Here is a 19607-nt window from a genome sequence, read left to right as displayed (position 1 = left end):
GCCCTTCTTGAATTCCATAAGGTTCCTCTCTGCCCAACTCTCCGCCTGTCCAGGTCTCTCTGTATGGCGGCACAGCCTTCTGCTGTGTCAGCCATCCCCTCCAGCTTTGTGTCATCAGCAAACTTGCTGAGGGTGCACTCTATCCCTTCATCCAGGTTATTGATGAACAGATTGAACAGGACTGGACTGTCCTGAGGAGCCAAGGTTACAGGACTCCTTGAAGGCAGCCGAGGTTTTTGTCCTTTTTTTTGTGATGAATAAGTGGAGAGGAGGGAGTGCCACCTCCTTCTGGTTCAAAACGCCTGAATCCTTTTTACTCCGAAAGATAAACTTATGTCTGAGCCTAACCCAGATTTGACTAGTTACAGGGTAAAAACTGAACAGCGAGGCCATCAGGAGCAGCTGAGACAGAAGCCTGTCAAGGAAAATGTTGTGTAGACTTGCCTCATCTGGGTTTTTTTGTGTGAATTAAGCAATGATTATTTGTATGTATGTATAATTGGTCGCGGCTTGTTTTATTTTAGGCTATAGTTCTTACTAAGAGTGGACAAGCATGGGTGGCTGGGTGTGTAAAATATTCACTGTCTTCATTTCTTCCTTTCTTTTAATAGTACCACCAGCTTCAGGATGAGTACTTCACCAGTGCTGTAGTTCTCTCACTAATTCTAGCTGCCTTATTTGGCCTTGTCTACCTTCTAATAATACCACAGTAAGTTTCTGTCTTTTTGCCATTATAATTAAAATTGGAACATCTTCAAGCATCCTGCACAGGTCAAAACATTAATGTCTTTGGAATGGGAAGTAGCACCCAGGTCGGTATACCCTCAGTCTAACTGTTATCTCTTCCATTTGTCCAAAGGATCGACATTTTGCTATCTTATTTAGAACGATTTCTTCCCTGGTCTCTCTCTTTTTATTTTCTTCTTTTTTCTTCTTTTTTTTTTCTTTTTTTTTTCTTTTTGGTAGAAGGATGCACTTAGAAGACAAAACACTGAAATCCTCTGAACTTATTTAAAGCTGTAATGTGCTACAGCTTTTTAAACTACAAACAAAGGTGTTACTGCAGTTTTTCTAAATGTGTTTCTGCTGGCTTTGGATGAGGTACTTCAGGTATTGATAGCAACATAGATAAAACTATACAGAGCTTAAGAGAAACTAAGTACTGAAGTATCCATCCAGCTTTTCAACCCACATTTCAACCACATTCAACCTGCATTGAGGTGTTTGGTATCAATGCTATCACTACACAAACTGCCTAGTGCATAGTTTGGCCATTCCCACGAGTTGCGGTCAGACCTTGTGTGCACTAAAGCAGACATAACCAAATACTCATGATGTATTTGGGGGTTGTCTGGTGCCTATTGTTGAGTGATATAGTTTAGTGATTATTTTAGATTTTGTCAATTCTATGTGAATGCTTACTAAATAAAAAAAAAAATTATACTTAACTTTCAAATAATAAGGGTTATAGTAAGGAAATGTAATTGCGTTCAGAGGATAAAAATGATTAGTAATAAGCTTTTTCAGATGAGAAATTCAAACCATACAAAATAAGCTTCTCTCACTTTTACTAATTATTGGGATTTCAATGGGAATAGAACTGGCCACAGGATAATGCTTTTGAAAATCCCATTTTAAATTCTGGTGTTTTCTCTTCACAAATCAGTCAGAATAGTACTTACACCCATATTCTATTATTTCTAATTGAAAGTTTGAGAAACACCTTTTTTTATTTTAATAAGAATAATCATGATTTAAATTTGTTATGTAACACCTTTCTTCTGAAGAATTCAGTGTCATTTACAAAAATCATGTAATTTCCAGACTAACGACCTATGACGACTAATTGGAACATAATTAAGAACTCCTTCGCCTACTTCTAAAGGAAAGCCCAGCTGCAGTACATGGCAATTTAGAGCAAGGAGAGACAAAGAGTATTAGCGTAGTTGAAACTAGAATGGATTTCCAAAAATCCTATGTTGTCATAGCTGGCAACCTTTCCAAAAAGTACTGACATTTAGAAAATGGCTGGACAGAGATTCAATTTAAGCTCTGACCTGGCAGACACACAGGCTCTAGTAGAACATGACCACTGAAGGCCATGAAGATGAACTGGTTCATCACTGGGTTAGTTAGAAAAGCCACCCACTGAAAGGTCTTAAGTTCTCTCTTCCAGTGCCTGTTGGTGGTGGCTTCAGACAACCAAATTACTAGTCTTCTTGGGCTCTTCCCTCACTGTGACACAGATGCAACCATGAGCTAGACTAAAACTTTGGAAGTATTGGAAAATTTCCCCTCTCCACAGAACTTGGAGCTTTAAGTTGCTCTTTAGATTGCCAAAGTAATTGTAAGTATGACAAGAGAACGCAAAAGCCAAGAAGTGTAATGTGTTATTTTAATGGGAAAAGTAATAATAATGGTGTTTGACACGTATCACAATATTCCAAAGAGGAGGTTCAAAATCTAGAGACAAGAAAATGTTGTAAAAAAGACAGTTGCTGCATAAATACACAGAAAGCAATGGTCTTGAGATTCTCGTGATTCCTATGGTCATCTGAGCAAAACAGCTTCTCAGCTAAGGACATACTTTGTATCCCCAGATGGAGTTGGTGAAAGTAAGGCTATGTTCCTGTCAACCTAAGCTGGCCAGTTATGGAGGCACACATGCAACGTAGCCACTAAAAGCCATGATGATGAACCTTTCTGGTATCTTATGCTGGGCTTATTTTTAAAAAACAAGGTAGCCCTTTGTTACTGGTGCCAACCCAAATCTCTGTCAGGGTCCCCACTCAGCACTAGTGTCAGTTGCTGGCTGTTGCTGCCTTAAAAGACACTATTGCAATCATATCCCCTGCATTTTTTTCTAGCATACTACCATCCCAAATACAAGTAAATTCTCTAAAAGCACAGGAGAGACTGCTGCCTATTAATACTTGTATTCAGAACCCACACTAAGAGCATCTAGTCACCTCCCCATTCTGCATATTCCATACTACATGACAGAATTTTCCCTGTTTGTGTATTGGTGAGAATTGTTACATGAATTGGAAATCAAAGCCAAATACTGAGAAATTCTACAGCAGAATAATTGCGCTTTTGTCTTTCACTGTTAGAAACTCTATATAAGCAATCTTTCCCCAGTGGTGGTCAAGGGCATAGATACATATATACCTGCAGCTATAGCTCGCATCTTCTGTGCTGGCTGGGTTGTTATCACAAGACTAGAAAAGAAGGTGTGAAGATCCTGTTATGCTGCTCTCATACGGTCCTGGTTCCATGGCTGTCTTGGTGCCAGGCTGTCCCTGAGCATAAATCAAAGCACCATCACCGGTGGACTTATTTTTTGCCAGCTTGCTCACATCCACAAGGTCCTGTTCCAATAACACAGGTTTTTTGGAGGAGGGAAGTGCTTGGTCTGCACCCCTCTTCTAATGAAGAGCAAGCCTATTTTGAAAGATCAGGAAAGGCAAGATTAAGAATTGAAACCTACGATTTTTCTGACCATTGAGGAAGGCTCAAAAGGAAGGAGTTACTTTGTTTCATTAGAAGGGATCGCAGTCTTGTTTGATTTTGTTTGACTTGATAAGTGACTGAGTTGACTGACCTCTGATTTCTGAATCTTTGGGGAGAGATTACAAGGGAAATGCATCTGGTAACTGTAACACAGCTGCCAAGGCCAAGTAATTGGGTTACACACTCCATTTATAAGAGTCATCATGCTGAATATTCTGCACTAGCCTACAATTAGAAAGTGTCTCTTGTGACACACCATGCAGTTGAATTTTTGAGGTGCTTTGATCTCCTTGCTGAGGCCAGAGGGCACCATGTACGAGAGCATTTATTGATTTCTCATTCTTGAGAGCAGTGCATTTCACTGTGAAATTTCCTCTGTGACTGTTACTATTGGAGCAAGGGTGAGGGGGAGATCCTCCACCATTCATCCAAAATACCATTTCAGAAGGATGCCAGTGCTGCTTGTTCTCATCCGCTATTGCGTTGCATTGCTTTACTTCTATTGTGTTTTGATTCTAGGAGTACCGTAGTTCTTGTTCTCCTGGTGTTCTGCATATGCTTCCTAGTGGCTTGTATTATGTACCTACATGTCACACGAGTACAAGTAAGTGATTTAAGATTTTATGACTATTTTTCCTTTTGGTGGCTATGCTTTCTTTGTCCTTTGGAATATGAAGCCATCAGTGCATGTTTCACAGATTCACAGAGTCTGAAATCTATGTGCTTTCCGAGTTCATTGCTGAGTAATGTATTAGGCACTTCAAAAACAAAGATGGCTCACCTGAAAGCAGACCTTTTACATCAGTAATTGTTACAGCAGTGTAGCATTCAGTTCCATTAATGCTATGCTTTTTGTCTTTTTTGCGACATCTTCCCTGAACACCTATGACTAGCTAATGAATCGTTACAGCGTTAAGATAAACAGCTGCTTTAACCTGACTTTTTCCCCTTTCTGACTACAAAACACACTAGTTCTCCCTTCCGTTCTGACTGGTATCTGGGTGTAAAGTCCTGCTAACTCCCCCTCTGTTTTCAAAACTTTTCCTACCAAAGCAGCATCTGTTTTGATGGTAAAGCACAATGTTTTGCACACGCAACCGTTGACCTTTCCAAAACTTTTAGTAATGATTAATTCTCCCGCATTCCATTTTCACAACAGTAATGATGCAGAAAGACATGCGGTTGTTGTAGGAGAGAACTAGATCTGCCAGATCAGAATAAAGCATCTACAGACTAATTTTCTGATGAAAGAAATCTGTAGTGGCTTAATCTAAATTTAGTCTTTTTGGACAAATATCAGCAGAAAACACCTACACAGTTAATCAGCTTTGCTGATTAGCACACATTAATTTTTAGTTAAGAAAAAATGCCCTTTGGCAGGAGGAAAGTAACTGTTTTCATGGAAACATTAATAGTGTATTAGCAGAGTATCCTGTACAGAGCAGGTCTGTATTTATAAACTTACACAATTATTTGGTAGTAATTTTGATGATCTCTTTTGTTTCCTAAAGGCACAGTAGTTTATCATCTGTTGTTCTGTCTATGGACAGTAGAAACACAGATGAAGTTTGTAGGAAAACACTCCCTTTTATGCCATTTCCCTGGGGCTAGTGCAAACTTAAGATTTGTTCCAGCTGTTTTGGCAGTCAACAGAATTTGAATTTATTCCAGGTTTCTCTAGAGGTTCAGTACCTTACAGGATCAAATCCAGCATTAGAAAAATAAAAAAATATAAAAACTCAGAATATTGCAGTTTGAATTTTTGTGGTGAAAATTTGTCTTATGTAATAAATAAAAGATAATTAATATGCTATATATAATGAATATATAATTGTAAACCGGTCATTCCCCTATTTTAATCAATCTTCTGGCACTTATTTTCTTTTTTACACTGGACAGGTGACTCAACTTCTCCATGCTTTAGCATCAAATACCTCACTCATAAAACCACTATGATAATGTTTTACTGTATCTGTTTCCTAGCATGTGGGCGATCTGACAGTACTTACTTTGTTAATAAAAATTCCCCAAATAAAAGAAAATAAAGAAAATGCTATGCTATTATAAAAACGCAGATGCAATCTTAGAATGACCAGAAGTCAGAAGTTTAAATCTTTGAAGCGTCAGTCAGAGTTTTAATTCAGGCATGTCTCATACCTTACCTTTTAAAGGTTTATTTTCCTTTTTAACCCAATAGTCTAGCATGTCAACATTTAGAACATATACGTACCACACACCAAAAAAAAAATCTATGCAATGTGTCTTTGAATTAACCATGCAGCATGACCTTTGAACTATGGGGATTCTCTATTTAACAAACAGGAGATAACTTATTTGGTTGCAAATTTAATTAATGAAATACATATATTTCCTTCAAACAAAATTATTGTTTTGTATTTTATTTATATGGCTAAAACCACACATGTTCCACCTCATGTATGCATAGGATTTTGGTCTAGTTGGTTGGACAACTTGATGACTAAAAAACCGTCTGTATGATCACATTCAGAGCATAGCAGTTTATGGTCATACTGTACCTGGAAGCCAATAATAAGTGGGGTACCACAGGAGTTAACCTGTCCTGTTAAACATTTTTGGCAATGACCTGGAGAAGGACATGGAGTATAGTCATGTAAAGTTTTCAGGTGACTCCAGTTCCGGGGTAACAGCCAACACACGGTCAGGATGACCATTAAGTGGGACCTCGATAGGTTGGCAGAATGGGCCAACAGGAGTCTTATGAAATACAGCATGGATAAATGCGAAGTCCAGGCCCTGAGAAGGAGGAACTCCCTGCAATGACACAGGCTGAGGACTGACCAGCTCTGCAGAAATGGCCCTGGGGGTCAAGGCAGACAGTACTTTTGGGCCCCTTGAGGTCCCTTCCAACCTGAACTGTATGATAATGTTGAATAAATGCAGAAATCGTCAATCTTTTTTTTCATAGTGTAATTTTAGACACTGCTATATCCCCTCCATTGAGACACAGCTTTTCAATGTGAGAATCTTACAATTCAAGGGTTTTGTTCTACAATATGCTCACTGTTTTATTAGAGGTGATAGACTGTGGGTATACCAATCTATTTTACTGATGCTGACTAACAGTTAAACTGGTTTCTGGTGTAGGCAGTCAACCCAGGTCCTTATATGCTTATATTAATCTACTATTGATATTACATTGGTTGTTCCCCACCTACATTTACATGGACTTAATCCATACTGAAGCCATAATGTATTTGCAGATCACGCATGGTTTTTTGTTTTTTTCTGTAATTGATGAATTCTCATGTTTCACCTATGAAGATGAAGTTGATTCACCTATAACTATCTCAGACCTTTAATTCATGGTCACACATACAGAGGAAATGTCTCTGCATATGTGAAAGGGAAGGGAGGAATTTCAGTATATGATTTGTATTGTGCCAAGGCCACAGAATCCCCTCTCTTTGGGTACTTTGCTGCCTGCTGGAAGCTATGCTTTTGCTGTTGATGATACCCATGAAATGAACAGCTTTTCTTCAGGACTGGTGACTTTCATCCAATTAGGTGTTTGCTTGCTCCATTTGATCATAAGTCAAATCCAGCCTTGATAAGTCTGAGCCTCCTCCTTTTAGGGGAACAGGATTGTTCCCCCTTTAAATCTGATTATTTTCTGGAGTTGATTCTTGTCCCTGAAGTCACTGGAAGAACTCCTGTGGTCTGAAAGACGTACCATGGATCCAGTAGATAATAGATTCTACATTCTTAATGCAAGGAGAAAAGAAGGAAAGCAGCTTTCCCTGATAGCTGAGTCGATCAGTATGACTAGGACAAGCATAAGTACTAGAGCCTGACAAACTTACCCTTCCTCTCTCACCTTCTGTCACTGGCTTTGTATATGTTCACAGCAGCAAGCACTTCACACTTCACAGTGATGGAATCAGGGTAAAAATGGAGATGAGCAAGAGAGTCACAAGACTCCATTCCACCAGACTTTTATTCTCTGCTGCTCTTTCTGCTCTGACAAATTCAATATTTTTGATGAGTCCTGATAATTAAAACCACCCTGGCATTTAATGTGACTGTTATAGCAGAAGACACAAATAACACTCCAAAATTCAATGCTACCACAGTATGTTCTCCTGGGTCACTATTTGTAGCTGATAATTTGCAAGGCAAAAGATGCTTTGGGTATTTTCCCCATGGGAACAAAATCAAATGCCATCCGAATTTATTATTTGCATTATGAGCAGACATCCCACTAACCTTTCAAAGAGTTTTAATTATAGTACAAAATAATATAGTAATAATAATTTCACATTTATTACCCAAAAAATGCAATTACCATTAAAACACATGTACACAATAATGTACACAACACGTGCTTGTTTCATAAGTTACAGTGCAGGCAAAATTTCTGTATCCCTTATTGACTTCTTTTTATACACTACAAAAAAGTAACAACCCCACTTTAAACAATATTTTTAAATCTTTATCTGTAAATCTTTTTTTTTTTGATCCTTAGTGTTTTCCAGGGTGCCTGACAATACAAATTCGTACCATTTTGTGTATTTTTATTGTGATCTTAATATACTCCGTGGCTCAAGGATGTGTGGTGAGTATTTAAATCAAATATTGCTTAATTTAGCGTTCTGTTTAAAGAACAACATACCATATTCTTGTCTGGTGAATTCCTACTCTTTTTATTATTCATACTTGCAGAACATGTTTCTTCAAAGTTAAAGCCCTTTGCTATAATTTGAACTTTCACTGCCCTGAGTCAGGATGTTGAATTAGGAATGGCAAAGCTATGAGCAAATGACACAGGTAATACCTAGTCAACAGCTATATAAATTTTTATATCAAACATTAGTATCACATAGTCTGCTGATGTCATGTACTTCATGGGAAAACTATTTTTAAATGTTCAACTTGCTTCCTAGTTCAATGGCTAGTATTTTGTGACAGACAAGGCACGGCGTCAAACAACATTACTTAGTTCTATGTGGCAACTTATAGAACATATTTGTGTGTAATAACAGGGAGATATTTTTAGTCCAGACAGATCAGAAAAGACAACGAGATCTTAAAACATGGACAGTATTGCATAATGAAAAGGGGTGCTTGCTTTGTGCTACTTACATGATCCATTCACATATAATGTCTAGGAAGCTTGTCTTCTATGAAGTGAACTTGCTTCTGAAAATTGAGCTTCTTTTACTGTAGATGAGCAGCTAGTTCTACATGGTGGACTTGAATGTCAAATGGGATTTAAACATCCACCTAAGTATTTGGCATTTGGTTGCCTTGTCAAATTCCTAGCACTTGATTTCAGCATTTTGGCTGCTAATGCTAATGAATTAAACATGTTAGGGTACCCAAAGGAAAGAATCCTCACAAAAATAGCACGCTGAACACAATTGGAAATGCTGAGAAGACAGATGTCTCAAATCATGCCTCTCTGCGGGATTTAGGTATTATGTTCTGACCAATAGAAAGACAGTGATTTCATGAGCAATTCACAGTGCTAACTGAGATGCCAAGCCCCTTATTTTGTATTTTGTCTATTCACTCTTCCCTGGACCCACCCTGAGAACATCTACCACGCCGATCCCCATGAACTAAATGGGCAGAGGATCCCTTGCCTGTGAATTCCAGTGTCCTGAGTATTACTGATTATTACCAAGTATAACTGATATTCGTAGATTTCTGGGAATTCCAGAACAACAGGCATGCGAATAACACACAGCCCTAAGAGCGCACAGGCAAATATGTGGTTCCTAATGCGCATATAAGCCCAAAATGCATAGAGATGTGCAGGGCCTCCAGGCTAGCTAGCATCTCAGGAAGTTCTGTGTATCTGACTTCGGGATTGAGATGAATATTATGACAGCTGGAACCTTTGTGCATCAGCCTCCGTAGATGTAACACTATGACCAAATGAAACAAGCACCATTTTTGCCACTCAGAAAGACAGTGAAAATGAGAAGCAGACATCAAAAGGCATAAGGCAACATTGAACACCGGTAGAACAAGGCAGATTAGAATTCAGAAGTTCTGGCCTCCCAACAAGGCAGTGATCATTCAGTTACAAACTTAGGATAGGTCACAAATATAACTTTATCCTCTGTTGAAGCAAAAATAGCCTGTAACCATTGAAATGCTTAGGGCAAATGTTTAATCAGTAGAAATTATTAGTTCCTGCAAAATAATGCCTCCAGAATCCTCAGCTAGCAGAGGTGCTAGGTGTAGAGGTTTCACTCTTAGCTGTAGAGCAGATGGTGGTTTTCCTGGATGGATTGCACATTATTTATGAAGCCCTCATGCATGCGCATGTTTTCAGGTGAGTTTAGTATGAACAGCATTTTTAGGGGTATTGAACAAAATAATATTTAATGGGTTTTTCACTTCACTCGTTCTCATCTCTTTTCATAATGTTAGCCATTATGGGTTTAACTCACATTTTATCTGTTATGTCTCATCTTTTTAAATGACTACAACACCCTGTAAAATATATTGCTTAATCACCTTTCAGGCTGTCGGTTATTTTACAGCATGCTATAAAATCTCATTATCAGTGGTTAGGATGAAATAAAAAGGTCTAATAACACACTTCAAAAGAGAAGCCTAAGTACAGGGCAGGGCTTATGTGGTGATGCCTGTTAAAATCAATTTCACACTATCATCCCACTCTCCCTGCTTATGCTAACTCTTATCCTCTCCCTTCATAAGGGGTAAAGGTTGGAGTGCAATTAAAACTGGAGCTCTAGAGACTTGCACTGTTTGCCAGAAATTCCTTCCTTCCTTGGGTAACAGCTCTGAGATGTGTACACGACATTGCCTTTGGAAGAAGCAGGTTAAATTTCCTCAAATTCCCATACGAAATGAACTAAAACATTTTTTTTATTTACCAGTCTAGGGAGGAAATGGAACTCCTTGGATAATGGAAATGGCAGGCATAATTAAAGATGAAGCCTTGTATTTGAATTGTATGAGATAGCAGAGGTAGCTCTGAAGTGGAGAAGAGATATTATTCATGTTTAGCTTTTCAATCAAAGATTACGATATGTTTTATTTTCTATTTGATTAATTAAAATTGGTGCAATTTACATAGTCAATAAAGCAGACGCGTTTGTTTCCGTGCTCTGTGCAAGAACCTCCCTCACCCACACAGCGCATAAAATGTTTACTAAAGTTCCTTAATTTTGAAGGAATATGTTGGCTTGAGATTCTCTTGGGTTTGAGCACTGAGAGGGAAACTATTCAACTAAGCCCAGACTTTAATTGGTTGGCCTTACTGGCATCTAATGAACAAAGAGTGTCTCACACCTAAAACTGAGTAAAGCTTTACAGGAAAAGGAGAGAGAAATTAGAGCAGGGAACTGCATGGAATGCCACAGCCATATTTTCCCAATGAGAAATAAACTACAGTCAGCCCCCATAGCAGCTGCATTTCTGTTTATTTCATATTTAACTTTCTCCCCTTCTCACCTCTCCTGTCTCTTCTAGGTTGGCTGTATGCCTTGGGTTTGGAATACCAATTCCAGCAGTTCAATAGTTATCATTTCTCCTGGTGGAACAAATAAAACAATGAATGAACTTCCATGTGACACAGCCCACTATGCTTTTCTTTCCTGTGTAGTGGGGACTCTCACCTTGGCAATATTTCTACGTGTATCTTCCTTGCCAAAAATGATTCTCCTTCTTTTTGTTACAATTTTGTACATAGCTATTCTGGAACTCAGTGGTTACAGAAAAGCAGTGGGGTAGGTATCTTGCGAAGTTAAAGCAATGGGTATTTCTGTATAGATAGTCACGACACTGACTACTCATCTGTGAATCGTCCTCTAGCATTCAGTGTTGCTTAGGGATATATACTCAGTAGAGCATAAGAAATACTTAAGCCATCCGCTCCCCAGCAACTGTAGGAGTTGTAACATCCATCAACAGGACATCAGCTTTTGGGAACTAGCAACTGTTGCCCCATTATTCTGTAGTTTCATGCTAACATACCTCAGCTGAGCACACTGCGATCTAATTATAATATGAAATAGAAAAACACTGTTAAACACTCCCATATTTCAGCAGCCCTCAGCCAATTCCAATTTCGTTTAAGCTTTTGAGTTTTTGAGTGTTTTTATATATCCTAATTAAAAGCATGCACACACGTTACAATAATGTATAGCATTATAAAATTGTTAAGAAGTTGAATGTTGAAGTGATGCAGTGATCGGATCTACTGTCACCCAGCTCCCTGCCCTTATGAGCCTCTTCAGAAAAGGCTAGTGATGAGGGACACACACACGTTTAAACTGAAGATCTGATATTAAAAATATGCACTGTTAAGTATTAGAAAACCTGGAACAAACCATTTACTTTCTTTTTATTTCTCAGGGGTGGCTCCTTTTATATGCGTGGTTATGAACCAATACTAGCCATTTTGCTATTTTCTTGTGCTTTGGCACTGCATTCCAGACAGGTGGACTTGAAGCTGCGTCTGGACTACCTCTGGGCTGTGCAGGTAAGTCATAAGACTTGTCTTTCTAGTTGCCATGCACACAAAATGATGCCTGAATTTTTGAATGGGCTCACAAGTACTTTCAGAACGAATTAGTTGGACTAAGACACTTTCAAAATTTTTCATGTCGGTTGGGGTTTACAGAGAAAAATTATTAGAGTTTTCTTTCCACAGACCTATAAAATTCATTTGCTTTGGAGAAGTGATTTTTTTGTTTGTTTGTAGTTGTTCCTTAACAGTGCATCATAATGAAGTAATATATTTATATCTAAGCTGCATTATGAATAGACAGAATTTAAAACATGGGAAATTGACTGTTAGCAATATAAAACTGAGAAAAAAGAAATTAAGTCCGTGGGGTTTTTTCATTTTATAATCCAAAAAAGGATGAAAATAAATTGATGTTCAGGTAAACTGAAAAGAAGCAAATAAAACTGATAAAAGGTAATACTTATATCCATATCATACAATGAAACTATGGAACTCTTTCCCATAGGAAGATCAGAACATTATTTAGTTACCAAGTACATGGACTTTTTCATTTCTTTTTTTGAAACTATATTTCTTAACGATCATAATCACAGCAAAACCTATAGAAATTATATTAGCCATAGGCAGGGGCATCAGGAAATGTCTACCTCCTGTCATGCCTCTCAGCAGTCCTATTCCCACCTCCAAAGCGTTTTCACACTGGCCGCTGAGGGAAGGAGAAAGTTGAAGAAGATATAAGTTTGTTGTGGTGGAATTTGGAGGTTTCCTTTCTGATAAATCTTACACTCTTGTAGTTCAGAGAGGTCACATCCTGTTCTCACCTACATCCTGTTTGCTATGTTGTTAAAGGGACTGTATAAATCACTGCAGTGCTTGCTTTTACATGTAAGATCAAGACTGGAACACGTGAGTTAAACACATCCCTGACTCTACTGTGTTACCTAGAATGGAGAATCAGGAATGACCTAGCTTTAATATCTTCTACTCTTAGAGGTTTTCAACCTAACAGTTAAGCTCTGTTGGTTTGTTTTTGGGTTTTTTTGTCTTGATTTCCAAGATCATGTCCACCTCCATTATGATTTAAGTTTATCTTGTTCTATCATTTCTGTGGACTCTGTGCTGTTTAACTGAGTAAACAATGCGTGATCACTTCATTCAAGTTTTGTCCTATGACTTGCAGTATTGATAAGCGCTGTGCCTGTCAGCCTCAGAAGTTTGTTTTGGACAAACTGATAATAGTTTCCGCTTGCTGTGGTGCCAAATATAGTTTTCAGATGGAAAAAAAAAAGAAATCCCCTCACTTTGAAACTCAGTGCAGCACATGACTAGCTGTATAGCAGCTATCTTTATATAAGTTGGCATATGGTGGAGCTATGTGAGTGCCGTATGAGCCATGAATACGAGGCCTTCTGTATGGCAAGAAGAAAGATAGTGTTTTGCTATCCTGTGGTCTTTCAACAGGTCAAGAATGAGTTCCAGCATCTCAAATGATTTTCATAATTCCAGCGATTGAGACTTGCACAGTGAATTGTGCAAGGAATGTACTGCTTAAAGATTCTTAGTTTTAACTTGGCTTTTAATTAGTGATCATTTAGCTTTAAAAAACCAAGTACAGGAAACTAACGGGATGGTTGCCTGCTGAAAGACCAGAACTGGACAACAGTAAAGGAAGAAATATAAACTCTTTCTGTTTTCTTGGGGCCAGGTTTTACAGAAATACCTAGTCGTCTACCACTATTGTTAAAACCATTGTGCACTTACTCCAAAGGACAATAAGGGGAGTTAAGACATATGGATGCCTATCAAATTTCAGTAATGTCCAGCAGCATCTTCAGGTACCATTTCAAAAAGTGCTTTTCCTCTGAGAAGATCAAATGCCATTTTCAGATCTTTTCGATTGCAAATCAGGTACTTATGTGGTACCATCTTGTCTGTGAGATTTGCATGATAATAATCAGAAAGGAAAAAAAAAATCAGTGTAGGTAGAAAATTCAGAAACTAGGGATAACCATAACTACCATTCTTTGAAATCAGTATGCTGGGTAGTTGTTTGGCCTCTTTGATGATCTGGGTATATACCCTTGTCATTCTCGATTCCATTCCCTGTACAATAAATAATAATGGATAACATATTGTAAGGAATGTTGTCCTAGTTTCCACTCTGTGTGTTGGTTGTAAATTATATTGAATACAAGGGATAATTAACATAACATGCAGAAGTATCATCGTGATGGATGTTACAAAAGTGCTTATGGTGCTTACCTATTCAAATGATAAGTAAAAAAAAAAACATTACCTTTGTACTTTTTGGCATAGTAAAAATCTGAGTATTAAAAGGTCTGGGAATACGGCTGGTTGGAAATATCTGTATGTTAAAACTGCTTTTGAAGAGTTAGCAAACGCCAAGCTACTAATTGTTTAACAATCTTTAAGAGGAGACAAGGGTAAAAACCACCTTCCTGAATGACAGTTTTCTCTAGCTGATGTACTGCAGGAACCCTGTACGTGGTTAAACAGCATTCTTGGTCATGTTTCTTTACAGCCACACTACTGCTTACCATGGAACCATGTTCGCTTGACTTGGTTACGTTCGTGGCAGCTGAAGTTTTAGAAAGACCATTGACTTAGTGCACAGGGACTATGGAGATTTTCTTCTGTTTTACAGAATGAGCAGGCTGGTTCTTTGTGCAAGCACTTAATTGCATGAACCACTGCTCGACCTGGAGACTCACGTGTCCCAATAACCAGCTGCTGCCGCGTGAAAGATGTGCCAATATCATACAACGTGCATTTTTAGGGACCTTGCTTACAATTGGGAGAATTTCAGACTCAAGGGCTATTCTGGAAGCTGTAAGCACTCGTTTGCATACTTTTAGCAAGGCTCATTGTGGGGCTAATCCTTTAAAAATATTCTCAGATGTATAAAACCATTTGTGGCATAAACTGTGATAAAAAGGATTTCATATCTATTTTCATGTACTCCATCATGAACAACAAACAGTCTAGTACTAACTAAATGATATTTTAAACACTGAAAGTATTCTGGAATTAATACAATTATTAATAAGAATATATAGAGAGACGTTCTGTGGTCTGTGCTAAGGTCAGAGGAAAACCCATTTCCATAGATTTTGTCTGCCATATCAGGAAAAAAATGTGTTTTGAGGAAAAGCAGATTTCAAACAAGAAAAACTGATTTAGAAAAATGATACAGATTCAAGAAAAGTTAATCTAATTTCCGTGCATCTAGGTTATGTAACCAGAACAGAGATAATACAGTATGATTTTTGTACATCGTGTGGAAAAAATAGATTTTTCTGATTGATGATAAGTTGTTAAAACATTTGTATTTGTACTTACTGCTCACACATCAATGCTGTTATAGGTTCCTGTTGATTTGTCTAGGTTTTTTTCTGTGCCAAATTTAACCTTTCTGAAGATCACAGATTTCCAGAAAATATCTATTGGCTTTGTGGGGTTTTTTTAACAAGCAGTGGGAGGAGAATTTCATTTTCTACATAACGTTGTTGAGTAACTCCGTGTGCCTCATATGACAATAACTGTGACTAGGAAATATGAAGCATTTTAGTTATTTGTGACTTATAATCACTTTTCCTTATGCAAATTATTCAAAAAAACTGGGGGAAAAAAAAAGGAAAATAAATGCAAGCAATGAATTTATGAAGAAGTGAAAACTGCCAAAAAAAATGGAATTGTTCGCTCACCCTGGATTTCTCAGGGGAGGAAAATAAGAATAATACAATGATATGACTGATTGTTGCATTCTTTAGGGAATACTTGAATATCATTCAGCTGTCTTTTCTAATATGTGACACTTGTTAAGAAATATCTGTTTAACAGTTGTCAGGTAAGACTTGTCAGGTGTGCTTGTATTTCCTCTTTAAAATCTAGTCCTATAGAAGCAGTGTGATTGTTCTCTTCCCTGTGGTTTTAGTGACACCTTCAGGTACAAAGATGATGTTTTTGTGGCACCAGTGCCCAGCTTTTTTTTCACCCATGTCTTGAAACAGTGGATTTTCATGTGATAACGCTGCAGTCAGTGACATTGCTACAGCATTTTTATGCTTATTAAACAGTCACCTGATAGCTCAAGTGATACAGCAGTTCAGACCACTTTCTGAACAGAGGATGTGTAACCAGTTACCGGCATTGTAAAAACTGCGGGACACTGTGTAACTTTCCAAAATGTAATACTGTTAATTATATTGGTGTCAAAAGCCATAGTACCAAAGAACATTTTAAATTTTGTCGCCAGGTCCGAAGCAAAAACAAAGCCTGCTTTTAAGTACTGCAGCTCTGCAAATACAGTTAAGTTCTGCAAAATGATCTAGCTGCCATGAATACCTAACAGGTATAAGCAAAAAGCAGAATGTGAAAAATGATGTTGCTCATGCCTATGTGTTTTTTTTCTTGTTTGTTTTCACAATAATCTGCCTTGTTTTTTGAGCCAGCAGCTATTGCATAAATATCATGCAGGCATCTTTTCTTGATTAACCAGTAGGAATAAGGGCAAATAGACTAAGGTTTGGATGCTATTTAGCTGTCTGGATAATACTTCTGCCAGGAATGTAAATACCTGTGATCTGTGCTATTTTAATCTTCTTTCTCCAGCCCCAAGTACTCCTTCTCCCTTCTCAGTGTCTGTTTTGCCAGGGAAAGGGTGATGCCTACGCATCCTTTTATATCAGCTGCTCAAAGAGTAGGCAGTAGGAGTTAATGAGTCACCAGGAGAACAGACAACTTTCATTGCATTCCCCCAAAGGGCAGAAAGCAGAATGCTGGAAAAAGGTCCAGAAAATATCAGTAATCAGTTTACTCTCCCCGCCATAGAGCCATGCAATGCGATAGTTTTAGAGTCCTCACTGCTGAACATGACCAAGTCTTTTTTTACCTCACCTTCACTCCTTATCTTCCATTACAAGAGACATGAGGAGATTTTTCCTCTTTACCCAGTCATCTCCTGAGGAGTTGCATATATGAGAGCTGTCTTAGGCAGTGCAGGGTGAGAGGATGGATGGTCAAAATCTATGCAGTGGTAGCAGAGAAAGTGCAATTCAGTTCATATTCCTAGCAGATCTCTTTAATAAAGGCAGAATGCTAGACTTTGGTATGTCTGGCTGATGTAGTCCATGCAGAGACTCTGGCTATGGTACCAGCAACAAGATAGCAGTATTAACCCTGTGTGTGGTCTAAGCTAATACAGCCTGCTTTTCAACACGACTGAGTAGCTCAGCAGGAGTGCTATGCTAATTCCATGAACGTTCTGCTTCAAGGTCTGGGGCTCGGTCGGGCAGAGCTAACGCAGTTTATTCTTCATGGCACTGCATTGCCCCGTATAGGCCTTGCCTGTGCAAACATCTCCCTGAACCACAGGTAGAGAGTGCCTGTTGACCAGGAAGTGCCTGACCTGAAATGGACCAGGGCAGAAAAAGCTAAAGAGCTCTTCATAGAATCATAGAATCATAGAATGTGTTGTGTTGGAAGGGACCTTTAAAGGTCATCTAGTCCAACCCCCCTGCAGTAAGCAGAGACATCTTTAACTAAATCAGGATGCTCAGAGCCTCATCAAGCCTGGCCTTGAATGTCTCCAGAAATGGGGCCTCCACCACCTCTCTGGGCAACCTGTTCCAGTGTCTCACCACCCTCATTGTAAAGAACTTCCTCCTAATGTCTAACCTAAACCTACCCTGCTCTAGTTTAAAACTATTGCCCCTCGTCCTGTTGCTACATGCCCTTGCAGACAGTCCCTCCCCAGCTTTCTTATAGGCCCCCTTCAGGTACTGGAAGGCCGCTATAAGGTCTCCCTGGAGCCTTCTCTTCTCCAGGCTGAACAACCCCAACTCTCTCAGCCTGTCCTCATAGGAGAGGTGCTCCAGCCCTTTGATCATCTTCATAGCCCTCCTCTGGACCCGCTCCAACAGGTCCACGTCCTTCTTGTGCTGAGGGCTCCAGAGCTGGACGCAGTACTTCAGGTGGGGTCTCACAAGAGCAGACTAGAGGGGGAGAATCACCTCTTTTGATCTGCTGGCCACGGTTCTTCTGATGCAACACAGGATGCAGTTGGCCTTCTGGGCTGCAAGCGCACATAGTTGGCTTATGTCCAGGTTTTCATCCACCAGTACACCCAAGTCCTTTTCCACAGGGCTGCTCTCTATCACATCATTTCCCAGCCTGTATTGATAATGAGGATTGTCCCTACCCAAGTGCAGGACCTTGCACTTGGCCTTGTTGAACTTCATGAGGTTTGCTCAGGCCCACCTCTCTAGCTCATCCAGGTCCCTCTGGATGACATGCTGTCCCTCTGGCATGTCGACCACACCACTCAGCTTGGTGTCATTGGCAAGCTTGCTGAGGGTGCACTTGATCCCACTGTCTCAATCATTGATGAAGATATTGAACAGCACTGGTCCCAGTACGGGTCTCTGAGGGACACCACTTGTCACCCCTCTCCATCTGGACATCGAGCCATTGACCACCTTCCTCTGGATGCGACCATTCAGCCAGTTCCTCATCCACTGAACAGTCCACCCATCAAATCCTTATCTCTCCAACTTAGAGAGAAGGATGTTGCGGGGGACCATGTCAAAGGCCTTGCAGAAGTCCAGATAGATGATATCTGTTGCTCTTCCCTTGTCTACTGATGCAGTCACTCCATTGTAGAAAGCCACTAGGTTGGTCAGGCAGGACTTGCCCCTGGTGAAGCCATGCTGGCTGTCTCGAATCTCCTCCCTGTCCTCCATGTGCCTTAGCATAGCTTCTAGAAGGATCTGTTCCATGATCTTCCCGGGCACAGAGGTGAGGCTGATAGGTCAGTAGTTCCCAGGGTCCTCCTTTCTACCCTTTTTAAAAATGGGTGCGATGTTTGCCTTTTTTCCAGTCACCAGGGACTTCACCTGACTGCCATGACTTTTCAAATATCGTGGAGAGTGGCTTGACCTACACTGACCTACATTCTTCTTGTTCTGCTGTTTGCATAATTTGTCTCTATTTAGGTTTTGCTACCATTAGTATTATTCAAGGGCCATCGCTACCCGATGGTATTATCAAGGGCCTTCCATGACCTTAGTGGCTTTCATCTCATTTCTGGCAACTGAACCTTCTCAGAGTCAAATTTGTAATTAACAGTTTTGCATCCAAAGAGGGGAAGAGACCTTTGCTAGGTGTGTTGGAAATGTTCTACTATGTTTCTTAGCAATGGTGACATTCTTGATGCCTTCCCCTGCTCTTAGAGTATTTTGCCACCCCTTCAGTCCTGACTTTGGTGGTTTGGTTTGAGCCACTACCTCTGCACTCAGGACCTCAGTTCTCATCCTCTTGGTCACAGCTGTGGTCCCATCATTGTGAACATTGTCACATCCATACCTGCACACATACTGTAGTGTCACTGGCATTTCTCTCCCGGTAGTTTCATGACCGTATTGAAGCGAGACAGAAAGAAGGAGAAAAGCCATCACATGCCTTAAAGTTCTGTCAGAAGGAAGCAACCAGAAAACCAACAGGCTAGACTGTCCTTTCTAATTTATTTTATGTTGATATATTAGAATTGTCTTTTATTTCTGTGTGTTAAAGGCTGGACTGAAATCCA

General features: G+C 39.4%; 1 protein-coding gene across 4 annotated transcripts in view; it reads left to right on the top strand.

The window, feature by feature from the left end:
• The window catches only part of ADCY1 (adenylate cyclase 1), a 164843-nt gene that overhangs the window by 121541 nt on the left and 23695 nt on the right, over positions 1-19607 (top strand). For 2 of the 4 annotated variants that reach the window (XR_008464949.1, XM_054192166.1), the window contains exons 10-14: positions 612-709; positions 4033-4117; positions 8018-8107; positions 11002-11258; positions 11887-12013. Coding sequence is in view for 2 of the 4 variants with exons in the window: in XM_054192166.1 (XP_054048141.1) it covers positions 612-709; positions 4033-4117; positions 8018-8107; positions 11002-11258; positions 11887-12013 (657 nt within the window). In the remaining 2 variants the exon portion in view is untranslated. Of the gene's footprint in view, positions 1-611; positions 710-4032; positions 4118-8017; positions 8108-11001; positions 11259-11886; positions 12014-13706; positions 13838-19607 lie in introns of those variants that run through there. The other 2 variants (XM_054192167.1, XR_008464950.1) reach the window with 2 other exon arrangements.

Source organism: Rissa tridactyla, chromosome 2 (genome assembly GCF_028500815.1).
Source record: "Rissa tridactyla isolate bRisTri1 chromosome 2, bRisTri1.patW.cur.20221130, whole genome shotgun sequence".
NCBI classification, from domain to species: domain Eukaryota; kingdom Metazoa; phylum Chordata; class Aves; order Charadriiformes; family Laridae; genus Rissa; species Rissa tridactyla.
This window is presented reverse-complemented; position numbering and strand designations above follow the sequence as displayed.